Source organism: Rhizophagus irregularis, chromosome 1 (assembly GCF_026210795.1).
Source record: "Rhizophagus irregularis chromosome 1, complete sequence".
Lineage (NCBI taxonomy): Eukaryota > Fungi > Glomeromycota > Glomeromycetes > Glomerales > Glomeraceae > Rhizophagus > Rhizophagus irregularis.
Genome location: NC_089429.1, coordinates 89,930 through 116,476, shown reverse-complemented (window position 1 = coordinate 116,476; position 26,547 = coordinate 89,930). Strand labels below are relative to the sequence as shown.

Here is a 26,547-nt window from a genome sequence, read left to right as displayed (position 1 = left end):
ATAGGGATTAAATCTTGGTAATACAGCAAAAGTTAAAAGACTTTTGGCGTCAAAAATATCTCTAATAAATTTCCGGATATTCATATCCACAGGTAAGGAATTAAATTGTAAAATGCAAGGAGCCATCAATTCCGATGGTGGACAAGAAGAAAGATGTGAGTCAGTATGAGCGGCTTTAGCTAATGCATCCACATGATTATTCAAAGGGTCGTCAGCATGAGCAGGAACCTTAATTAAGGTAACATCCAGATTCTTTTGCAACATAATAGTGCGTATGGAGGACCACAAAAGGTGGTTGGATTCTTTAAGCATTCTGGGAATAAAAGGAGCATCCACATACGAAGACCATAAAGAAAGTAATTGGCACAATCAGTGGCGACAGTAATCTTTGAATTCCGAGGAAGGGAGTCCAATCCGTGCAATAAAGCAAAAACTTCTGAATGTAAAGCAGAAGGAAAAGTGGAAGAGATGATATTATAATGGGATTCCAAAATAAATCCATCAGGATCTATAGCAGTCCATGCATAAGCCATCGAGGATGCCGGATGACTAGGAGGAGAAAGGAAGGAACCATCAATATAAAGTGTAAACACCGAAGAAGGAAGTTGGATATCAGAAATCCTAAGCACTAGTTCATTCATAGGAGGTAACCGATCCGGAGCAAAAAGATGAAATAATAAAAGAGATTTGGCATAGCCTAACGAGGCAGAAAGTGAAACCGAGCGGGTATCCGCATGTATATAAGTACGAGGTTTCGTCGGATAACGGATCAAACTTGATAAAGACACATAAGAGAAACACTTTTCAGAAGGATATCGTTTAAGCAGTGTTTTAGAGGTAGAGGATCGCAGGAGAGCAGAGGCACAACCTTGACATGCAGTAAAATCAGAAAACAAATCATCAACCGAAGACGCAATTCAATGTGAAATAAGAGCTTCATTACGTGGAGCAGGATAGGTAGTAATCACATGGCCAACAAGAAAAGAGTTAGTATTACGATTAAAAGAAACAGCCCATTGAGGGTTAAACCAATAATTTTGACTAATATCTATAAAGGAAATAGAAGTAACAGTATGAGAACTAGGAATTCTAAATTGTTATAAAATAAAAAAAGAAGGTGAATTAGGAATAACAATAAGATTGAACAAATAATTAAACCAAGCAGGCACAGATCCTTTGTTCGATACTCGTTTAAGAAAGCGTAAATCTTTCCATGAGAGAAGTCGAGAGCCACACGGAAAAACCAGTTGGGCAAGGAAACGAGTACCAAAATTGTTTCGAACATTTTTCATGGAAGTAAATAAATCTTTTGGTAAAATAGACCGGAATGGAATCGCCGGACGTAAATCTTTCCTCAGAGGTCGGAATAATAAAGACCACGTGATATTTAAACGAGAAGAGAACAATAAAGAATTAAATAAAGAATGTGTTCGCAAAGAAAAAGTGTGGGACCATGGTTCCAGGTCAGTAGTAGAAGGGCAGGCATCACAGTCCAAAAAACCTTGGAGATAAGTAATCATATAATTGGCAAAGAGCTTATATGAAGGGTGAGAAAAAATTTTCTGCCATGAAGCCATATGGGATGATAGAAATCGACCAAACGCTTGTTAAATAGAGAAAGGTAACAGTGTGAAAAGCGCGGAAAGAGGAGTGACTGAGGCCAAACCAGCCTTCTGACGAATAAGAGAAAGCATTGGAGAAACCATGCGATTAATGGTAGATTCTGCAAATAACGTGGTTTGTAGGCGAAATTCTAGCCTCAGAAGTAGGACAACATTATAAAGATAGGCTATATGTTGTGCTAAAAGTTTTTTAGGACTGAGTAGAGCGGCCATGTCTTTGACCATGGAAACTGTTTGGTTATGAACAAAACGAGAAGAAGCCGAAAGGTTAAACCAAACACCTAAAAACCGAAAAGATGTAGATAAGGCTAACGCCTTTAAAGTAAGGGTATAAATCGTATTTAAAGGAGATGGGAGTAGATCAAACACAACAGTTTGAGAAAATTGATCAGAAGAAAGAAGAATATATTTTGCTGAATTTGCTTGAGTATTATTTAAAGTATAAAATTCAGCAGTAATGGAAAGGCGATCTTCAATTCCTCGTTTAGATGAAGCAATCAAAGTAGAATCATCCATAAATGTAATATGTGAAACAGGAAGATTGTGTTGTTTATATTCAATTGGAGAATAATCCAATAATGCAGAAGATTTCAAAATAAAGGGATCACAAGCTTCTCGATTAAGTGTTGTAAGCAAAGGATCTAAATAAATAACCCATAGTAGTGGAGAAATGATTTCGCCCTAGTCAATACCAATTCTAACTCTATATCCAGGAGTATCACCATGATGGGTAATAATTTTATTATTACGTCTTGTAAAAAGGTTAATGATGAATTTAATCAGTAAGGACGGAATATGCAGACGGATTAAAGCCAGTCTAAGCATGTTCAAATCAATCGAGTCAAAGGCCTTAGAAATGTCCTGAGAAACAACCCATAGTTCTTGGTCATCGCTTTTATCAAAGCGTCGTTGATGAATAATAGCATCAAGCATCTTAATAGGAATGTCGGTGGAGCCGCCAGGTAATCCGGCAAAATTACCACCTTGGAGCACTTAATTGTCAGCTAGGATTTTTGAAAGTCGAGTTGTAACGACCTTAACCACACATTTTCGTACTGTTTCCAATAGAGTGATAGGTCGCGTATTCTTCAATTGGGCGTCAAATTCATGAGGCTTAGGAATGGGGTAAACAAGCGCTTCACGCCAATCAGCAGGAATATCTCCATGAATGAGACAAGCATTGGCTAATACAAGGGACAAATTGAAAGTTTCTCCAGTTAAATGTTTGAGCATCTCATAAGAGATCTTGGAAGGACCAGAGGCTTTATTATTAGGCATAGAATTGAGAGTGTTCTTCCATTCATCAGCCAGAATAGGAGACATAACCGAGTTATATAAGGACGAATCAATATCTAGAAGAGGAGTATATGCTCGTTGCCATCGTGGAGGAAATGAATCTGTAGAAGAATACTGGACCAAAGGAGGAGTAACAACCGACTGGAAGTGTTTAATAGCAGCTTGTTTGATATCTGAGGGATCAGTAAGCAAGGTGGGTTTGGAGTCAATAACAACCAAAACTCTATCAAGGACGATAGAACGATGTTCCACTGATAGGGCTGAAGAAATAAAAGAGCCCGGGGATGTAGAGAAATGTTCATCTCTAAGAGCAGTATAATATTCAATGGAGTCTACACGATGCTGATGAAATTGTGTAGAAAGATAAGCTGAAACCAAAGCTTTTTGTGAACGTAAAAATTTGACAAAAGTAGGAAGTGGTGTTGTACTATAAGAAGGTATAGTATAATCTATTAAAAGAGACTTAAGGAGGATTAATTGGGTTGGTAAAGAATTAATCATTTGTAAAATTTGAGCAGGATGACCAGGCCTAGATGTGGTCAATTTAAACAGTAATCTGTCTAAGAATTTGTTGACAGCAATAAGCATTGTAAGTTCAGGAGGATATTTATGATGATGGGTGTTGGATACATGTTGGAATGGTAGAGAATCAATGGCACCACCAAGAATAGAACGTTTAAGAGCGTGCCAAAGTTTGTCCAATGAAAGAGCTGAAAGTGAAGATACTGAAGGGTGGTGTGTGGTTAAGTATAACTCAAGACGTGAGTTTACTTCATTAGAAAATTTGTTCCAAGTGTCATCTTTCAAATTTTTGTAAAGAAAGATGGTGCGTTGTTCGCTTTTCTGCTTTAATTGAGCTTTGGATAAGATAGCGAAACATGAGCTAAAATCAAAGGCCGTTATAAGTACACGGTGATCAGTAAATTGATTATTGTTCAGATTAGAACAAGTTTCAACTTGAGAGAAAAGACCAGGAGCAGGAAATCCAGGGGATGACCAAATATAATCAAGTCTTGAAGAACCATTCTGATAATAAAAGGTAGGACTAGGACCTGAAGTTGAGGAAATATGGGATTGATGATCCGTAAAATATCGAGAAGAAAGTGATCGTAAAATTTTTAAATGATGTTGAGGAAGATGTGAATGTGAAAATTCATCTGCATTAAAATCACCAAGGATGACTACGTGATAGTTATTAGAGCGGGCTTTATCAAGCCATAAATTAAGTTGGGCAAAAATAGCATCACGTTCTTTATAATGAATAGAGTGATAAGGAGGAATGTAAACAGAAATGATAGAAATTTTTGTTTGATGAAAAAAAAGATCTAATTTTAATAAATGACCATTCCAAGGATCAATTTTCTGAACATGTTTGTGTAAAGGATGGCGAAGTAAAAGACCAATACCATCATGTGGTCGTGAATTAGAGGGGGAAGGAGCCCAATAGGACTTAAAATTATGTTGGGAATGTTCATTTTGATAAATAAATTTAGCACTAGAGGAAGTAAGACAAGTATCATTTAAAGATAAAACGCCAAAAGAAGAATGAATGAAATAATTTAACAAATGCAATTGTCGGACAGGGGAACATAATCCATTAATATTGATTTGTCCAAAGTTAATAAGAGGGGAAGAAAAAGAAGGAGAAGAGGGATTATTAGGACTATTATTATTAGGTATCGCACTATCAGGAGGGTGAAATCCCTGTGATACACCCGATATAAGTTGGTGTTCAATCATTAGAAGGGGAGGGTTTTGAAAAAGAGAAGGAGTCCAATTTTTCCATAATCGAACCAAGTTGGGCAGAAAGATTCTTTTGTGTATTAGTAACATTAAAAATTTCTGATTGCAAACAGGAAGTGTTAGCGTTGGGGGTGATATTAGTAGGTCGGGAGACAGGTAAGGGGACATGTCGTCTTGATAGGACGGAGCTAGGATCCAAAGCTGAGAAGGAAGCATCAGGAGAAACGTTCATAAGAGAAGAGGAAGTATGGGGAGGAAGATTGAATCCAGAATTCGTGTCATGGATTGGAGCATCATCCCATCCATTATCATAAGAATAATTTTGATTTTCATAATCATCACGAGGTGGATACAAATCAGAGTCACCAGGGTTGTCATAATTCATCATTGATTCAAGCTCAGATAGCCTATATTTATGAGCCGTAATAGTATCATTCATCCAAGAGACAGTTTTTTTTAGAGTGTGGAGGGTGGTAGCGATCTCTTTGATCTATGCCTTTAATTCATCAATAACATGTTGAGGAAGTGTAGGAGCAGAATCGGCAGATGGAGAAGTAGGAGATGTAGAATTGATAGGATGAGGTCTGTGTGGAGGTTGAGCAGAACCGGAAGTATTTTCATTGTTCTTGGAAATATTATTATTATTGTTATTGGGCCGGTTGCTACTGCGTGAGGTGTTGGGACGAGAAGTGTTCATATTATTATTGTCGTTGTTGGAACGGAATGACGAGGAATTATTATTGCGGGATCTAGAATTGGAACGCAATCTTGAACAGGAGTTGGAATTGTCACGTGATTGGCGCGAATTCTGACGACCACATCTAGGTCCAGCATTGAAACGAGAATAAAGCTTGTTGAAGCGATCGTCCACTTTCCGTGTGGGACGAGGATTACATACAAAGGGAGAACAACCAGGACGCCCACAAACATGGCATAAAGTTTGTGCTTCATTGGGAGGGTGCCATGTTAACCCTTTGCCGCGGAAAGCCACGGTCATTTCCTTGGCAACCTCAAGAGATTCGAACGAGAAGAAATTCAAATATACATAGGGTTTAGGCTTGTATGAGCTGATAGATAAAGGAACGTTAAGAGCCTTAGCGTTAACTTGAGTAGCAATTTCTATTAGATCAGCTTCTTTAATATTTTTTGGAATGCCGGCAAGGATAGCAACATGTTCTCTGCGGCTATCGCGTTGGGATTTCGAATAAGACGCCGGGCAGACGCGTAAAGAATTACCAAGGCAAATAATCGTCCAAATATCATTAAATTGGGTAATTACGTCCGCGGAGGAAAACTGGATATGTCTATTGTAGTAATGTTTTTGGGAAGTAAGTTTGCACTTGATTACAGTGCCATATCGAGAAAAGGCCTGACGGACTTAAGTCTCGGTTAGGAAAAGTGGGATATCAGTAACAAACAAAGACTTCGCTTCATCATTGAGTTTGGCATCTGCAGGGGAATAATGAATAAAGGCTAAATTGAGAAGATCTGCATGTGGTGAACTGACACAATCGGTATAGTCATGCTGATTATTAAAGAAGACAAGGATCTCTTTGTTATCGCCTGACCTGTCGCAACGTGCACGGGCACCATAAGAGGGATAGCGGGAGAGTGAACAATCCACTTCGTTACACATGGAGCGATTAGTGGTAAATTTAGCTTTGAACGCGTCAGGCGCGTCGCGTAGATAGGCCGCAGCATAATAACGAGAGGGTGCGGATTTGATAGCAGCAGCATTACCATCGGGAAATGGTCGTCATTCTGGGATATCAAAGGCAACAGCTTTGCCTTTGCCATCGGTGTTGGAAGAGCATGGATAGAGGCGTCAACCGTTTCAACAGGAGTAGTAGTATTAAGAGGAGGGGTGATCACTTGGACTTTGTTGACAGGAAGACCAGAAGGAACGGTAGAAATAAGGTTGGGAGCAGGAGAAGAGGGTGAAGTTATATCAACATTCATAGCGTCATCAGAGACAACGCGTGAACGTTTGTTAGGCGCGCCAGCGGTACTAGTGGGAGATAAAGGTCGGTCTCCAGAGGGGTAGAAACAACAGGACGTGGTGGTGGCGGAATATCCGGGTTAATAACAGAAGGAGCTGGAGGTGTAGACATAGTATAAAGCTCAGTAAAGAGGAAAGCAACTGTGGAAATATTAGTATTTTGAACGAGCACTTAGAAATTTTTGAACAAAAATTTCAAAAATAAATTTTATTAGTATTTTCAAAAATTCAGGAAAGAGTTGCGATGATCCTCATATTTGGTGATTATGAGCAAACAGTCTTATGACATTATCTTTTATTATTATTTTTAAACGAAAGTACAATAAACAAATCGAACAATATTACAAATATCAAATATAGAAAATAAACAAAAAATAAAAAGAACTAGCTTCACGATTCATACAAGTAAAGAAATCTAAACAAAATAAAATTAAGTAAAGAAAAACTAAACTATTACAGAATACGCATACCCCAACTTTACTTGAAGGCCAGTGTGAGTCAACTATCCAGCATGTCCTAAGATCCAATCCGTTACCAAAAAGAAATCCTAAGTAGAGGCTGAACTGTTAAGCGGCGCCAAAAATCCAACTGCGAAATCCAAGATCCCCCACGGATTATAGAAGAGGAAACCCAAGAAACCCAGGAATCCAAGGAAGCTGTCGCCAAGGAAGGTGTCGAAGAGTCAAGAGGAATGTTAGAGGAAGGACAAAGAAAAGAAGAAGGCCCAAAAGCTGACGATTTCATTTTTTTTGTAATGCCTTGAGCTAATTCCCAATGATGAAAAAAAATGGAACGGCACAACCAGATTTGGACATAAAGGTCAAAATGAAAGTCGTGCAAAGGTGTATCTAAGATAGACCATATGGTAAATGAAGAAAAATAGGTTCCAAGAAATTCTGTAAGGGATATCGGTATAAGTCCTCGTACGAGTCTCAGGCAAGAAAATGAAGGAGGGTCACAATCCCAACAATCAAGAGCCATAAATGCAGCAGCAAAAGAGTCCGGTAATGGTATTAAAGATGACGCGGAAAGGAGTTTGTCAAGATAATTAGTCCGAAGAGCCAAGAAAAGTGTTTTAAAGGTATTTAAAGGGCTAAATTCTGGTAAGATATAAGGACAAGTCCACAAGTGGTCTAAAGTCTCAGGAAAAGAGTTACATTGGGACAAAGCCAACTTGGATTATAAACATGAGGCTTTCGTCTCTGAAGAGTTGTAAGCGTCGGAAGCATATCTAATAGTAGTTTGATACGGAAACCACAAAATTCGGAACGGCCATTCCAATGAGAGGCAAATTGTTTATTGTTATTGAGACAAAATTTGGTGCAAGCCCAATCAATATCAGAAGTTGAGGAATAGGAATTAAATCTTGGTAATACAGCAAGAGTTAGAAGACTTTTAGCGTTAAAAATATCTCTAATAAATTTCCGGATATTCATATCCACAGGTAAGGAATTAAATTGTAAAATGCAAGGAGCCATCAATTCCAATTGTGGACAAGAAGAAAGATGTGAATCAGTATGAGCGGCTTTGGCTAATGCATCCACATGATTATTCAAAGGGTCGTCAGCATGAGCAGGAACCTTGATCAAGGTAACATCCAGATTCTTTTGCAACATAATAGTGCGAATGGAGAACCACAAAAAGTGGTTGGATTCGTTAAGCATTCTGGGAATAAAAGGGCATCCACATACAAAGACCATAAAGAAAGTAATTGAGCACAATCAGTGGTGACAGTAATCTTTGAATTTCGAGGGAGGGAGTCCAATCCATGCAATAAAGCAAAAATTTCTGAGCGTAGAGCAGAATGAAAAATGGAAAAAATATTATTATAGTGGGATTCCAAAATAAATCCATCAGGATCTATAGCAGTCCATGCATAAGCCATCGAGGATACCGGATGACTAGAAGGAGGAAGGAAGGAACCATCAATATAGAGTGTAGACACCAAAGAAGGAAGTTGGATATCAGAAATCCTAGGCACTTGTTTATTCGTAGAAGGTAACCGATCCGGAGCAAAAAGATGAAATAATAAAAGAGATTTGGCATAGCCTAACGAGGCAGAAAGTGAAACCGAGCGAGTATCCGCATGTATATAAGTACGAGGTTTCGTAGGATAACGGATCAAACTTGATAACGGAACATAAGAGAAGCACTTTTCAGAAGGACAACGTTTAAGCAACGTCTTAGAGGTAGAGGATCGCGGGAGAGCAGAGGCACAACCTTGGCATGCAGTAAAATCAGAAAGCAAATCATCAACCGAAGACGCAATCCAATATGAAATAAGAGCTTTGTTACGTGGAGCAGGATAGGTAGTAATCACACGGCCAACAAAGAAAGAGTTAGTATTGCGATTAAAAGAAATAGCCCATTGAGGGTTAAACCAATAATTTCGACTAATGTCTATAAAAGAAATAGAAGCTACAGTATGGGAATTAGGAATTCTAAATGGTTTGTAAAATAAAAAAGAAAGATGAATTAGGAATAACAACAAGATTAAATAAATAATTAAACCAAGCAAGCACGGATCCTTTGTTCGAGACACGTTTAAGAAAACGTAAATCTTTCCATGGGAGAAGTCGAGAGCCACACGGTGTAATCAATTGGGCAAGAAAACGAGTGCAAAATTTCTTCCGAACTTTATTCATGGAAGTAAATAAATCGTTCGGTAAAATAGACCGGAGTGGAATTGCCGGACGTAAATCTTTCCTCAGAGGTCGGAACAATAAAGACCACGTGATATTTAAGCGAGAAGAGAACAATAAAGAATTGAACAAAGAATGTGTTCGTAAAGAAAAGGTATGGGACCATGGTTCCAAATCAATAGTAGAGGGACAGGCATCACAATCCAAAAATCCTTGGAGATAGGTAATCATATAATTGGCAAAAACCTTAAATGAGGGATGAGAGAAAACTCTTTGCCATGAAGCCACATGAGATGATAGAAATCGACCAAACGCTTGCTGGATAGAGAACGGCAACAGTGTGAAAAGCGCAGAAAGAGGAGTGACTGAGGCCAAACCAGCCTTTTGACGAATAAGAGAAAGCATTGGAGAAACCATGCGATTAATGGTGGATTCTGCAAATAATGTGGTTTGTAGGCGAAATTCTAGTCTCGGAAGCAGGACAACATTATAAAGATAAGCCACATGTTGAGCCAAAAGCTTTTTAGGACTAAGTAAAGCAGCCATATCTTTAACCATGGAAGTAGTTTGGTTGTGAACAAAGCGAGAGGAAGCCGAAAGGCAGAACCAAACCCCTAAAAAACGGAAAGATGTTGATAAGGCTAAAGCCTTTAAAGTAAGGGTAGAAGTTGTAATTAAAGGAGACGGAAAAAGATCAAACTCTACAGTTTGAGAGAATTGTTCAGAAGAAAGAAGGATATATTTTGCTGAATTTGCTTGAGTATTATTTAGAGTATAAAATTCAGCAGTAATGGAAAGGCGATCTTCAATTCCTCGTTTAGATGAAGCAATTAAAGTAGAATCATCCATAAATGTAATATGCGAAACAGGAAGATTATGTTGTTTATATTCAATTGGAGAATAATCCAATAATGCAGAAGATTTCAAAATAAAGGGATCACAAGCTTCACGATTAAGTGTAGTAAGCAAGGATCCAAGTAAATAACCCATAATAATGGAGAAATAATTTCACCCTGGTCAATACCAATTTTCACTCTATATCCAGAAGTATCACCATGATGGGTAATAATTTTATTATTACGTCTAGTAAAAAGGTTGATGATAAATTTAATCAATAGAGACGGTATATGCAGACGGATTAAAGCTAGTCTAAGCATGTTTAAATCAATTGAGTCAAAGGCCTTAGAAATGTCCTGAGAAACAATCCATAATTCTTGGTCATCGCTTTTATCAAAGCGTCGTTGATGAATAATAGCATCGAGCATCTTAATAGGAATGTCAGTGAAACCACCTGGCAATCCAGCAAAATTACCACCTTGGAGCACTTGATTGTCAGCCAGGATTTTTGAAAGTCTAGTTGTAACGAACTTAACCACGCATTTCCATACGGTTTCTAACAAAGTGATAGGTCGCGTATTCTTTAATTGGGCGTCAAATTCATGAGGCTTAAAAATGGGATAAACAAGCGCTTCACGCCAATCAGCAGGGATGTCTCCATGAATGAGGCAGGCGTTAGCTAAAACAAGGGATAAGTTGAGAGCTTCGCCAGTTAGATGTTTGAGCATTTCATAAGAAATTTTGGAAGGACCGGAGGCCTTGTTATTAGGCATGGAATTGAGGGTGTTCTTCCATTCATCTTCCAGAATAGGAGACATGACCGAGTTGAATAATGACGAATCAATATCAGGAAGAGGAGTATATGCTCGTTGCCATCGTGAAGGAAATGAATCTGTAGAAGAATACTGGACCAAAGGAGGAGTAACAACCGATTGGAAATGTTTTATAGCAGCTTGCTTGATATCCAAAGGATCAGTAAGTAATGTGGGTTTGGAGTCAATAACCACCAAAACTCTATCAAGGACGATAGAACGATGTTCCACTGATAGGGCTGAAGAAATAAAAGAGCCTGGAGACGTAGAGAAATGTTCATCTCTAAGAGCAGTATAATACTCTATGGAATCTACACAATGTTGATGAAATTGTGTGGAAAGATATGCAGAGACCAAAGCTTTTTGCGAACGCAAAAATTTGATAAAAGCAGGAAGTGGTGTCGTACTATAAATAGGTATAGTATAATTTTTTAAAAAAGATTTCAGAAGAATTAGTTGTGTAGACAAAGAATTAATCATCTGTGAAATTTGAGCTGGACGACTAGGCCGAGACGTGGTCAATTTGAACAATAATCTATCCAAGAATTTGTTGATAGCAATAAGCATCGTAAGCTCAGGAGGATATTTATGGTGATGGGTATTGGATACATGTTGAAATGGTAGAAATTCAATGGCACCACCAAGAATAGAACGTTTAAGAGTGTGCCAAAGTTTGTCCAATGAAAGAGCTGAAAGTGAAGATACTGAAGGGTGGTGTGTGGTCAAGTATAACTAAAGACGTGAATTTACTTCATTGGAAAATTTGTCCCAAGTGTCATCTTTCAAATTTTTGTAAAGAAAGATGGTGCGTTGTTCGCTTTTTTGTTTTAATCTAGCTTTAGCTAAAGTAGCAAAACAAGAGCTAAAATCAAAGGTCGTAATAAGTACACGGTGATCAGTAAATTGATTATCATTCAACTTAGGACAAGTTTCAACTTGAGAAAAAAGACCAGGAGCAGGAAATCCAGGGGATGACCAAATATAATCAAGTCTTGAAGAACCATTCTGATGATAAAAGGTAGGACTAGGACCAGAAATTGATGAGATATGGGATTGATGATCCGTAAAATATCGAGAAGAAAGTAATCGTACAATTTTTAAATGATGTTGAGGAAGATGTGAATGTGAAATTTCATCTGCATTAAGATCACCAAGTATTACAACATGGTAATTATTAGAACGGGCTTTATCAAGCCATAAATTAAGTTGGGCAAAAATAGCATCACGTTCTTTATAATGAATAGAGTGATAAGGAGGAATGTAAACAGAAATGATGGAAATTTTAGTTTGATGGAAAAAAAGATCTAATTTTAAAAGACGACCTTTCCAAGGATCAATTTTCTGAACATGTTTATATAAAGGATGGCGAAGTAAAAGACCAACACCATCATGAGGTCGTGAATTAGAAGGGGAAGGAGTCCAATAGGACTTAAAATTATGTTGGGAATGTTCATTTTGATAAATAAATTTAGCACTAGAGGAAATAAAACGAGTATCATTTAAAGATAAAACGCCAAAAGAAGAATGAAGGAAATAATTTAACAAATGCAATTGTCGAATCGGGGAACATAATCCATTAACATTGATTTGTCCAAAGTTAATAAGAGGGGAAGAAAAGGAAGGAGAAGAGGGATTATTAGGACTATTATTATTAGGTATCGCACTATTAGGGGGATGAAATCCCTGTGATGCATCCGATATAAATAGGTGTTCAATCATTGGAAGGGGAGGGTTTAGAAGGAGAGAAGAAGTCCAATTTTTCCATAATTGAATCAAGTTGGGCAGAAAGATTCATTTGTATATTAGTAACATTAAAAATTTCTGATTGCAAACGGGAAGTATTAGCGTCGGGGGTGATATTAGTAGGTCGGGAGACAGGTAAGGGGACATGTCGTCTTGATAGGACGGAGCTAGGATCCAAAGCTGAGAAGGAAGCATCAGGAGAAACGTCCATAAGAGAAGAGGAAGTATGGGGAGGAAGGTTGAATCCAGAATTTGTGTCATGTGTTGAAACATCATCCCATCCATTATTATAAGAATGATCCTGATTTTCATAATCATCACGAGGCGGATACAAATCAGAGTCACCAGGGTTGTCATAATTCATCGCTGATTCAAGTTCGGATAGCCTATATTCATGGGACGTGATAGTATCATTCATCCAAGAGACAGTTTCCTCGAGAGTATGAAGGGTGTTAGCGATCTCTTTAATCTGCGCCTTTAATTCATCAATAATATGTTGAGGAAGCGTAGGGGCAGGATCATTAGATGAAGAAGCAGGTGTTGTAGAAATAATAGGATGAGGTTTGTGCGAAGGTTGAGCAGGTCTGGAATTTTCATTGTTTCTGGGATTATTATTATTATTGTTAGTCCGGTTACTACTTCGAGGAGTATTGGGACGAGAAGTGTTAGAATTATTATTGCTGTTGTTAGAGCGGGATGAAGAGGAATTATTATAGCGAGATCGAGAATTGGAACGTGATCTTGAACGGGAATTAGAGTTGTCACGTGATTGTCGTGAATCCTGACGGCCACGTCTAGGGCCAGCATTGAAGCGAGAGTAAAGTTTGTTAAGGCGATCGTCTACTTTACGTGTAGGGCGAGGGCTACATACAGAAGGAGAGCAACCCGAACGTCCGCAGACATGACATAAAGTGTGAACTTCATTAGGAGGGTGCCAAGTTAAACCTTTGCCGCGGAAAGCCACGGTCATTTCTTTGGCGGCCTCAAGAGATTCGAACGAGGAGAAATTCAAATATGCATAGGGTTTAGGTTTGTATGAATTGATAGATAAAGGAACGTTAAGAGCCTTAGCGTTAACTTGAGTGGCAATATCTATCAGATCAGTTTCTTTAATATTTTTGGGAATGCTGGCAAGGATAGCAACATGTTCTCTGCGGCTATCACGTTGGGATTTTGAATAAGATGCCGGACAGACGCGTAAAGAATTACCAAGACAAACGATCGCCCAAATATCATTAAATTGGGTAATTGCGTCCGCGGAGGAAAATTGGATATGTCTATTGTAATAGTGTTTTCGAGGAGTAAGTTTGCACTTGGTTACAGTGCCATAACGGGAAAAGGCCTGACGGACTTGAGTCTCAGTTAGGAAAAGTGGGATATCAGTAACAAACAAAGACTTCGCTTCGTCATTGAGTTTGGCATCTGCAGGGGAATAATAAATAAAGGCTAAATTGAGAAGATCTGCATGTGGTGAACTGACACAATCGGTATAGTCATGCTGATCATTGAAGAAGACAAGGATCTTTTTGTTATTGCCTGATCCGTCGCAACGTGCACGGGCACCATAAGAGGGATAACGGGAGAGTGAACAATCCACTTCGTCACACATAGAGCGATTGGTGGTGAATTTAGCTGTAAACGCGTAAGGTGCGTCACGTAGATAGGCCGCAGCATGATAACGAGAGGGTGCGGATTTGATAGCAGCAGCATTACCATCGGGAGATGGTCGTCGTTCTGGGATATCAAAAGCAACAGCTTTGCCTTTGCCATCAGTGTTGGAGGGAGCATGGATGGAAGCGTCAACAGTTTCAACAGGGGTAGTAGTATTACGAGAAGAGGTAATCACTTGGACTTTGTTGACAGGAAGACCTGAGGGAGCGGTAGAAATAAGGTTGGGAGTCGAAGCAGAAGGTGAAGTTATATCAACATTCATAGCGTCATCAGAGACAACGCGTGAACGTTTGTTAGGCGTGCCAGCGGTATTAGTGGGAAATAAAGGTCGGTCTCCAGAGGGAGTAGAAACAACAGGACACAGTGGCGGCGGAATATCCGGGTTAATAACAGAAGGAGCTGGAGGTGTAGTCATAGTTTAAAGCTCAGTAAAGAGGAAAGCAACTGTGGAATATTAGTATTTGAACGAGCACTTAGAAATTTTCGAACGAAAATTTCAAAATAAAATTTTATTAGTATTTTCAAAAATTCAGGAAAGAGTTGCGATGATCCTCATATTTGGTGATTATTTTACAAGTGTATTGTACGTTTAGTGGCCACTACTTTCCGCACCCTCTATTGAAGGTTATGGAGGTAGGTCGTTCATTGCATCATCCTCACTAAGCCATGAATATTTGGTGATTATTTTACAAGTGTATTGTACGTTTAGTGGCCACTACTTTCCGCACCCTCTATTGAAGGTTATGGAGGTAGGTCGTTCGTATCCTCGCCATCATTGAACCACCAGATGTCATCAAGGCCACCTTTTTAACCAAGACAACTTATCCAGCCCGTCCAACATTCAGGCATACCCCAGGGACCCGAAGGCCTTTGAATCGGAAGAACACCACCCTACTCGTCCTTTAATCCGTTGCATGATACTGTAATGGCTACTATTATAAACCCCTCACCACTACTACTGTCACGGAGGACTTTCGTCAGATAACCTTCAAACATCTAGACCCCTTCCATACCACCATATTAGGTAACAAGTCTCACTCAAAGGCCACTACAGCCTGCGATTACCCACCACCGATAGTACAGTTGTAATCCCCAAGTGGTATACTTTGTAGTGACCACCTGAACAGTAAGCTTGTAGGTGTTACCCAGGATCATCCCTTATGGTGGGTATCAACCACCAGGAATCACCAACCAGGGCCCATCAGAGAAGGGAATCGAACCCAATCACCAAGCTATCTGTCTGTGCACGAACACCTTGGTTGGTCTAAAACCTAACAGAAGGTCAAACTACCACTAAGACATTGCACCCTCAGCTTTACCATCTAGGACGACCATCTAGCCATTACTGACCCCAAGTGGTATCGTAGAGTGACCACCTGGACAGGAAGTCCCCCCAAGGTATAGTAGTGACGCCAAAGACAGGACTGCGCACATACCAATGGCCTCATAGGGAACGTTAGAAGGACACCATGACCCTTAGTTGAAATGTGCAGCCTAACTGTACACACTAATTCACCATGATGCAGTCCAACTACACTAATCCCTGTACCTTCACGCTATTGGTTGTAGCATCCGCAGTAAAATTCTTTTTTATTTCCGTGGTCATGGGAATCGAACCTGCGACCTCACCATACTCAGGCTTAATGAGGGTCTCAGTGACTAACCACTGAGATAGGGTGACCAACCCATATATTTGGTGATTATAAAGAGATGTGACTATATAAAAAATTTCTTATATTTGTATATCATAATTCCGGCCAAAAATTAACATAATTTTAGCCAGAATTATACTTAAAACTTTATTGTATTGTAACTTTGCCAATATTAATCGTGGAGAGATGATCTTACCGCCATTCGATTCGTCTTGATGAGACGGTTCTAATGGTATAAAATACGTCGAAATCCAATCACTATATTAATTTCTGAAATTAAAAAAATATTAATGGTTTTTGTGTAATAACTCTGTCAATATTGATCCTAGAAAGACGATCTTACTACCATTCGATTCGTCTTGATGAGACGAATCTAATGGTATAAAATACATCAAAATCCAATCACTAGATCAATTTCCGAAATTAAAAAATATTAAATTGTTTTTAAGTAATAACTCCATCAATATTGATCACAGAGAGATGAGCTTACCACCATTCGATTCGTCTCGATGAGGCGATTCCAACGAGCTATAAATCGTCTTTTTACAATCACTAGGTACCGAGAAATCTAGCAAAATGTTAAATGGTGCAGTAAACGTAAATCAAGAAATATTATAATGCCGATGTTTAACATTTTGTTGAATAACTTGTCAGCCAGTGATCGGAAAAGGATAAAACTGTTTTGGCTTTTTGTTCAACAACTTATCATGGATCGAAATCTTAAAGTCGATTTGATTAAAGTCCCTGCTCATGGTGATGACATATACAATGTTCAAGCGGATTCTCTGGCCAAAGATGCTCATTCATCTTCACAGCCTGCTGTTTTACTTTTGGAATTTTGCTATGCTCCATGCTTATTGTCATTTAATTCTTTGCCTGTTGACATGAATGTTCGTCACTTTCTTCGCTCCATAGCTGATGCTCGTGCTCTTTTATCTTTCTGTTCATTGGCACGTTTTACTGCTCTTGGTTCTCCTTCACTTTTTGATTGGGCTGGTATACATTTTTGCCTTTCACAAATTAAAGGTTTTGCTTCACATAAGAATGGTCATCCTGAATTCTGGATCTTCCGTATTAAACTCCTTTTGGATATGTTGCCTACCTTAACTACTCTACAACAACGCAAACCCTATTTGTATTCTCCCGATTGGCTTTGTTCACAATGCAACTCAGCTCCTGAAGACTTGAACCATCTCTGGACTTGTCCTTATATTTTACCTGATCTGAATCCATGTTTAATACATCATTCTGAAGTTATTAAATTCAGAGATTCTTGTTTATCTTCTTTCTTGTCCTTGAAATCTTTGGACATTTCTTTCCAACACGAATTCTCTGCTTTGGATTGTTGGAACTATGAAGCTCCTTCTCCGTCCTGTCTTTGGCTTACTCGAGGATTGTTACCTGCACATTTAACAGCATTCTTAAACCAACACTTTCCTCTCTCTGTCATATACAAGACTATTTCTCCTCTCCTTAATGATTTCCAAGTCGAATTATATGGTGAAATTTGGCTATGCCGGAATGTTCTTTTCCATGCTTGGGAAGAGTCGCAGGGTATCTCGGCTGCTTCCAAATTACGTGGCCCATCTACAACTTCTCCTTCTATCGTTACTTCTCCACAAAAACACAACTCTTCTTTGGCGACAGTTTCTCAGGATTCCTGGATTTCTTGGATATCCTCTTCTATAATTCGGGGTGGATCGTGGATCTCGCACCTGGATTTTCTGCGCCGCTTAACAGTTCAACCTCTTAGGGTTTCTTTCTGGTAACGGACTGGATTTTTGGATGTTGGATAGTTGACTCACACTGGCCTTCGGGTAAAGTTGGGGTATGCGATTCTGTAATAGTTTAGTTTTTCTTTGCTTTAATTTATTTTAGTTTAGATTTCTTTACTTGTATGAGTCGTGAAGCTACTCTTTTTATTTTTTATTAGTTTATTTTCTTATTTTTGTAATATTGTTCGACTATTCTTTCGAAACTAAAATATAAATAAAAGATAAAGTCACAAGACTGTTTGTACGGAAAAGGATAAAACTGTAGGGTTGGTCACCCTATCTTGGTGGTTAGTCACTGAGACCCTCATTAAGCCTGAGTATGGTGAGGTCGCAGGTTCGATTCCCATGACCATGGAAATAAAAAGAATTTTACTGCAGACGCTACAACCAATAGCGTGAAGGTACAGGGATTAGTGTAGTTGGACTGCATCATGGTGAATTAGTGTGTATGGTTAGGCCGCACATTTCAACTAAGGGTCATGGTGTCCTTCTAATGTTCCCTATGAGGCCATTGGCATGTGCGCAGTCTTGTTCTTGAGGTCACTACTATACCTTGAGGGGGACTTCCTGTCCAAGTGGTCACTCTACAATACCGCTTGGGGTCAGTAATGGCTAGATGGTCGTCCTAGATGGTAAAGCTGAGGGTGCAATGTCTTAGTGGTAGTTAGACTTTCTGTTAGGTCTTAGACCAATCAAGGTGTTTGTGCACAGAACAGGTAGTATGGCTATGGGCAGGGTTGGGAAAATATGGTGTACAAGGTAAAATTTCAGTACAGTACAGTACAGTACAGTACAGTTAGTACATTGTACTTAAAATTTTAAATACCATATATTTAATAAAGTTATTTTGATTCATTTATGATAAAATAAATACTATTAAATTCCTCTCATTGAGATGAATCTAATAAGCTTAATTTTATTGAAATCTAATCACTGGACCACTTAAAACAGGGTATATATGATTAAAAATACCTCTGTAATTTATATAAAAAAATGTACTTGTACTAAAAAAACTCAGTACAGTACTGTACTGTATGTACTGTACTAACTGTACTGGTACAGTACAGTACTACATTTCCCAACCCTGGCTATGGGGTTCGATTCCCTACTCCTTGGGTCCTAGTTGGTGATCCCTAGTGGTTGATACCCACCATAAGGGGTGATCCTGGACAGATGCCTGCTACTTCCTGTCTGAGTGGTCACTACAAAGTATACCACTTGGGGTAAACAACTGTACTATCGGTGCTAGGTAATCGCGGGCTGTAGTGCACACGTCAAATGATCAAAAATAGGCAAAAAAAATGGCGCAAATCGCATAAACTATTCGCAAATTTGTATAAACTATTTACAAATAGTATAGGTTAATTCGTAAATAGCCAAAAACAGCCAAGAATAGCCAAGAATAGCCAAGAATAACCACTGCTTTTCACGCCATTTTTTTTGCCGATTTTTAGCATTTCGACCTGTGGTGGCCTTTGAGTGAGACTTAGTACCTAAAATAGTGGTATGGAAGGGTACTAGATGATTGATGTTACCTGTCAAAAATCCTCCATGAAAATAGGTGCTCTCTAAAGGTCATTAAATAAATTGAGTACCAGTATCATGCAATGGGTATAGGATGAGTAGGCGGCGTGTACCTAGCTTCAGATCAGCCTAAAATGGCCCAATGGGGGATGTCTTCTATAGTGGTGCTGTTACTTGAGGAATTAAGTACTCGGTTTAATGGTTGCCCATTGAAGATAATAGGACACAGACCCGAGATTAGTCTCATAAGAGGCAATGGGTGGTCTGGCCGTAAACACTTGCAAAGAAAAAGGATAAAACTACCACCATTCGATTCGTCTCAGTGAAACGATTCTAACAAGTTATGATACATCTTTGTACGATTATTAGATGCCAAGTTATTTAATATATTCTTTATATAACTGTGATTATAAACGGTTCTTTTTAATATAAGATTTTTGAGGATAGGTGTGATAGTGACTACAGATAGATTGTGACTATATAGGATAGATTTTAATAATAAAGTGTTTTGAACATTCAACTGGTGTGACTATATAGTAGAATGTGACTATAACGGGAGTGACTATAGAGGGAGTTAACTGTACTGAAATCAAATCTATTTTCTATTTTATAAATCAGATTATGAATTTAGATTATAAACCAAATCTAAAATTTGATTTAAATTTAATTGAATTTGAGCCCAATCTAGTAAATCAAATTGGTGCGATAAATCTTTTGATCAGGATGGTTTTAAAACTTTAGCAATCATATAATTGATGTCATCTTGAGTTAGATTCAAGATAAATGACAGGGGAATTGATGTGATCTGAGCCATTTTTTCTTTACCAATAGTATTAAAAATCCTGTACATCTTCCAACCTCTTTTCATCCTTTTTCGCAAAGCATCATTGGAACATTTCGTCTCAGGAATCTCTTCACTAACCTCACTATTAACTAAAGCTCGAACTTCGTCTTTACCATGAACAAGTTTTAACTTTTAACTCCTTGTATCGTTTAAATACAGTTTCCCCAAAATCAAAATAGCTGTAAATAAAATCTCAAGATACATCTTCATTTTTAGTTACAGCATTATTAATCTTATTGGAGAGTTGCAAAAAAATACTGACTCCATTATCATTTGCTCTCTCCAGCAGTGGGAACAGGTACATCAGTTAATAATTCATCAATAAGTTTTTTTAGCATAGACAATACTTTCTTTCCACTAGTCTGTTTCACTTTCTTGCTAGACTCCTTTGAAATCAAGTCATCCAAATTTTTGGAATTACCAGGTGTAGAGCTAACAACCTCAATAGGGCCAGGTCAGAAGTTTCTTTAACAACGTCAGCAGTCTTGGACAAACTTTGTTTCTCTCTGTCTAATAATCCTAGTTCGTCCATTAGTGTTACATCATCATTCATGGGAGTTTGATTTTCCGAATCTACTGGCTTAGTGACATCTACAGTTGAGGATGTAGGTTTGCCCATTTCCTTAAAAAGATCTTGAGTTATTAGAGTTTTGATCACTCCGCCTTTACAATCCCAATTTGGACATATTAGCTTGGCTCTTGTTTTTTGCAATATTCAGGAAATATCCTTCGAGACACTTTTGGTGGTAAAGACAGCCACAGCTGGCCATAGTAAATTCTTTGATTGGCTGAGATGAACTTTTGTTTACATAAAATGCATGGTTTCATCTCCGGAATATGAATGCCAGTAGAACGAATCATATTATCTGTGCTAGAGCAGTGATTTGAGATTTGTTCATACTACTCGCCTTCTTGGTCATATCACTACTTTGAGTAGAGAAATCCTCCATATTGATATCGTCAGTAGTGATTTCTGTCACATCAAATGGAACTTCTGTATTAGCTGAGCTCTCTTGGTTCTCCATGGTATCATTTTCCAAAAATAGCTATGTAATTTTTCATACAAGGCCCTGTTTTTATAGCACCAGGCAAATGTCCAGGAGAAAACATTCCCTTCGGGATTAATTTTCACCAGCAATTACGCACTGCATTTCATCATTCCGTTAATCCCCTTGCAAATCGATAAAAATGACTTCATGATTAGCATAGATATCTCCAATTCCCATATGCAAAATAATGATTGCTCCAAAAAACTACCTATATTCGAATTGTTTTGTTAGTATGATACTAACGTGGCCGGAGACATGACACGCAAAAAATAGACGCAAATCAACTCCGAAAAACGAAATATATATGCAAATCGCACGTCGCACAGCTCCTATTCTTCGGCAAGAATCTCTCCGATATCGTACTGCGCATTTCAGGTGACAGTTATTGAGTATTTCCCAAGTATATATACTAGAGAGATGACCGGACTCTATTGGTAAGACTTTTCTTTCACATCTTCCGTTTTCATAATAATACCCTTTATCTTTGTAATAACATCCTTCATCATACATGCCATCATCTCCATAATAATCCCCTTCATTACGACCTTTCAATTTGGGAATCATCTAGAGAATTGGAAACGTGAGTTAAAGGAATAAGTGCGGTTAAGACACCTCAGTCATGTACGGTCATGCTGATCACTTTTGGCATTATCTGTATTGCCTGTAGAAGACTCAAAGAAAAATTTACAATATTCTTAATTTGAGTCTCAGTCGAGCTTGACCAATGTTTTTATTATATTTGCATTTGTATTACATTAACTGATTTCTAACAATAAAAATATATATTTTTACATTATAAGATATTAACTACTGCATTTGATGACTAAGAATGATTAGTCCAATTAATTCATCAATTCATAACCTGGTTGCTTTCAGCTTCGATTATACTCTATATGCACATAAAAATTCATCCAGAACCTGGTAGAAATCCAGTACAATGGGATCGGGGAGAGTGGGAGGAGTGGGAATCTGGGTACCCGGGTATGCTTCATGATAAAGGCAATTTAAATCGATGTTGATTAGGCACATTCCCGGTACAATGTTCAACTGATTGGGCGGGTTGTTCCCGTCGTAGGTGCCAAATTCAAACTAATAATAAATCATTCACATTAATTGAAAAGATTGATAAAAGGATAAATGTTCCTATTGTAACATTACATGAGTTCGAGCCTCAGGTGGTGCACTCCTCGTTCTTCTGTCATTTACACAAAAATGCCACGCCTACATAGGTTAAATTCTTTAGGATAACATACAAGCAAGGAAACATTTAGTTAATACAACTTACTTGCATGCGCAAAGGTATTTCTCCATCAGGAACCGGATCGATTTTAACTACTATTACGTCGTGAACACGACTTAAATCCGGTAACCAGTACTCCTTTACTTTTTCGAGAACGTGATCTGTACTTTCAGTGTACGCAACTTCTACTACGACGTTTGGCCAGGGTTCGCTCTGAAATAACGAAAACATAAAACTTTGATGCTAAGGGATCCAAAACTAATGGGGAAGTAGAAATACCTCTCCGTCACTTCCAGTTGGTGCTGGAACACGTGCTTTCATCGGGCGAAAACAAGAATCGGCCTCTTTTCCGGAATCATCGGCGTGAGTTCCTTAAGAAGAAAGATTTATACCGTACAAATAATAATAATAAGGACAAGATAGTAAATTAATAATTGATGCTTACGAGTTGCTCCTAGATTCAATATTCTGGAATTAGTATAATCAACAGCAGTACAGGCTCGACTAATGACCTTATTAATCGCGTAGATACAAGTTTCGTGTGGTTTGGACGGAAGTTCGTAAATCATTACTTTATTATTTTTCCATTCCCACACACCACGTATGTTGAATTTGTCGGTGCGAAGTTCATATTCGCGTAAAGAGACATTATCGACAAGTACGTAAGGAAGTCTTGATATGCAAAATTTAAATATTAGTTTTGTAATTTACTAGCTCAAAAATGTCAGTTAGGAAAAAGGCTTACGTTACTTCCTCCCACTTTGCTTTCGAACTAAATTCACCGCTTTTCCACCATAAATTTCGATAATAATTTAATACCAGGGTTTGATTTGGAGCCACACCAGCATCGGCATCACTAAAAGTAACTGAAGTAAGAAAAAATTTTGAAAATTCCAGTTACAGTACTTATAACTACTTACGCCATAGTATCAGAAGTCAGAACTGCTTTGTCGGATGATCCAGTTGATCCACCTGAGCCGGTGTAACCGTGTAAGTACTTGACATTTTCGTTAGAAAATTGCTAGAGATTGTGAACTATAGATTACTTAAAACAAAGCCACATTTTATTATTTTAATCCATCAGTACACTAGGCCATTTCAAGATTGGGCTAGTTCAAAATTGGTTGATTGAGTTACGCTAAAATTGTAACCAATAAAATTCTCTTTATATGTTTCAATTTCGCATTCACAGCCTTAAACTTTAGTAACTTCTTTCTAAGAGCTTCGAATCAATCTCAGATTACATATTCAATAATATTTTTTATACGAGACGGAATAATTCAAAAGTTCGAATTAGTACATATGAACGATAGATAAAAAAATAATGTGCGCGTGACAAATTGTCACACAGATCACTTTTTCCAAGAAAATTTTTTTATTAATACATGCAAAAATAAATACAGAGTTTGTGACGTAGCCTGCGATACGTGACGAATTTTCTATGGAATCTATGCTAGTGTCCTATTTCTTATTGTATATGTTCTATGTAACTGGACATTTTTCACGTATGTTATTGATCACTTTATAATAGTGATACACAAATTTTGGTCACTTTATAATTAGTGATATACAAAATTTTGATCACATTATTATAAAATAATAAATAAGATACGCGAAAAGGTCTCAGTTGCTTTACGTCATACATATCCAATAACTTTATTATCAGTCATGTTTATGATAACTGATTTACACTAGGATGCTACTCTATCATGTGGCCTTCGGCCATATGATATACATAGCAATCCTAGTGGTAAATCAGTTATCATCTACAACATGACTGATAACAATTACTTAATTATCTCTTCTACATGGCGCTTCTTAGTTGCAGATTCCTCACTACCTACTGCTCTATCCTTTAATAATCCTACGATCACTTCTAAAACACTCTTTACACTCTTACACAATTTTGTGTCATCTTTGAGGAAGTCTTCAGTTAGTGAAATTCAGTATTCAGTTCTACTCGTATTATAGATGCAATTATCATCCAAATCAGAGTAGTTAATGATTGTACCCTTTCCATTAATAGTATGTATAATGGCATATCACATATAGGTTGTATATTTTGAATTTTGATGATGTACTCCTATATTTCTTGTATTCTGAAATTCTGACAATGTTTTCGAAGTTATCTTTTTGGGCCGAGATGAATCTACGAAAAATCATATCCCTTTTCATTTCATTTTAACATTTAACAACTATAATTCAAGTTGCGTATGATAGAACTTTTGAGCATGACGCACTCTTGACTGCCAGTTTATTAATAGATTGTAACATAACGCTTTTATAGGGTGATTATGCTCAGGTAAAAAAAAAGTGTTATGTTGGAATTTACCATCACACAGACCTTTCATTCATATTCATGACTAGAAATTATTAATATAATAGCGAAACTATATAAAAAAGCTATATCTCATTACTAAATGCTAATATACTAAATAATAAATTTTGCGAATACATTGCCATTACAAAATACAAATATAATATTCATGCTTTAATATAATTTTCTGAATTGAACTTTTTTATTAATATTACGTAATTTGCCTTACAGCAGATTAAGAATTCTCTGAACGTGCAAGTTTATCGATTGCTTTAATAAGAGAACTGAATCCTTCCTGAAATCTTTCTTTGTTAATGCATTAACAGAATCATTGGTAGTTTTTATTGCTTTTGTTAGTTCATTGACAAAATCTATTAGTTTCTTAATACTGCTTGATATATATTGACTTTTCTCTAATTGCAAATGCTATTTTTCTAGCTCCATACAGCCCACTAGCAAATAGTTCAGCCTGGGATAATTTCAGATATTCAGTTTTGAGATTAGCTCATTATTTGTCACCTTTTCCTTCATCACCTCCTAAGCTTCTTTATTAAACAATAAGTAGACATATGTATAGCATGTCTGCATATATTTATTATGCAACTGAGCTAACTTTCACCAGCCAAAATTAACTGCCATGGTGTGGAATTTCAATAGTTTAACTTTTAACAAAACCGACCAGAAATTAGTTCATTATAACAATTTCTTATTATCACAGTGATTGTCTTTCTTTTTATTAAAATAAGATGCAAAGAACAATTCTCTAATAATTTCCCATCACAATAACACAACATAATCTTTTGTAAAGAGCTTCTGAAGGATAAGTTTTATAGTGCAATAAAAATTGCAAATTTCTTCTTAAGAATCTCAGATTTGCACATATATACTTAATATAATCATATTCTACAAAAAGGTTAATAGATTGATAAGTGTCATGATAAAAATGGCAATTATGTGAATATACAAATATTAAACTTATCACAAAGAGATTTATCATGATAATTAGTCCTATTACATCAAGTATATGCCTTATTTTTTTCAAGATCTTCACAATTTAAATTTACTATAGATGGTTCATCTTCTTCAGGTGGGATTATCTTCTGTGTGGTTGTAATATATTCCTTTATAATTATAATCACTTCAGTTCTGAATTTGTTATAAAGATATACATCATACTATAATATGGAGTTAAGACAAACTCGTAATAGAATACTATCATCATTCATCAGAAATCTTAACTTCTATATGAAAGGATTTCATCAATTTTGGCTGTTTTTTAACTGCAGATAAGAAAAGTGTTGTAACTTTTGCAAGCTCATTTGAAGTGTTAGCCGCAGTTAAAATAAAATAAGACATATTGGAAAAATGTGATTCTATTAAATTACAAATAACTGTAATTATTATAAAGAATTTATTAAAATTTGTTAAAAAGAATTAGTAATACACTGGTCAAAAACCAGGCAAACGTGGCATAGTAGCCTTTATCTTTATACTGGTCAAAAACCAATATATCGGGTAGCAGATATGTATCAGATATGTACCCGATATGTGTAGTATTAATGCAGAAAATCGGGTACCCGATATGTGTAAGATATATGTAAATATATATATCGTCTACATATCATTTACATATCATATACATATCGGTACCCGATATGTATATGATATATATATTTACATATATCTTACACATATCGGGTACCCGATTTTCTGCATTAATACTACACATATCGGGTACATATCTGATACATATCTGCTACCCGATATATTGGTTTTTGACC

At 37.2% G+C, this 26,547-nt stretch overlaps 3 protein-coding genes across 3 annotated transcripts; all 3 read right to left on the bottom strand.

The window, feature by feature from the left end:
• Positions 1–20,034: 20,034 nt before the first annotated feature.
• OCT59_000017 (uncharacterized protein) lies at positions 20,035–21,185 on the bottom strand (the record flags this gene model as incomplete). The annotated part of the gene is made up of 3 exons (XM_066138537.1): positions 20,035–20,289; positions 20,582–20,823; positions 21,062–21,185. 3 exons carry the CDS (start codon positions 21,183–21,185, stop codon positions 20,035–20,037), a joined length of 621 nt encoding a protein of 206 aa, XP_065988021.1.
• A 720-nt stretch (positions 21,186–21,905) lies between these two features.
• Positions 21,906–23,410, bottom strand: OCT59_000016 (uncharacterized protein). The gene is made up of 7 exons (XM_025321894.2): positions 23,370–23,410; positions 23,195–23,305; positions 22,895–23,121; positions 22,729–22,820; positions 22,495–22,662; positions 22,368–22,430; positions 21,906–22,298 (listed from the first exon to the last, which is right to left on the bottom strand). Exons 1-7 carry the CDS (start codon positions 23,372–23,374, stop codon positions 22,092–22,094), a joined length of 873 nt encoding a protein of 290 aa, XP_025167667.1. The 5' UTR covers positions 23,375–23,410; the 3' UTR covers positions 21,906–22,091.
• A 2,372-nt stretch (positions 23,411–25,782) lies between these two features.
• OCT59_000015 (uncharacterized protein) lies at positions 25,783–26,122 on the bottom strand (the record flags this gene model as incomplete). Its single annotated transcript, XM_025328194.1, has 2 exons — positions 25,783–25,941; positions 26,006–26,122. 2 exons carry the CDS (start codon positions 26,120–26,122, stop codon positions 25,783–25,785), a joined length of 276 nt encoding a protein of 91 aa, XP_025167668.1.
• Positions 26,123–26,547: the final 425 nt, after the last annotated feature.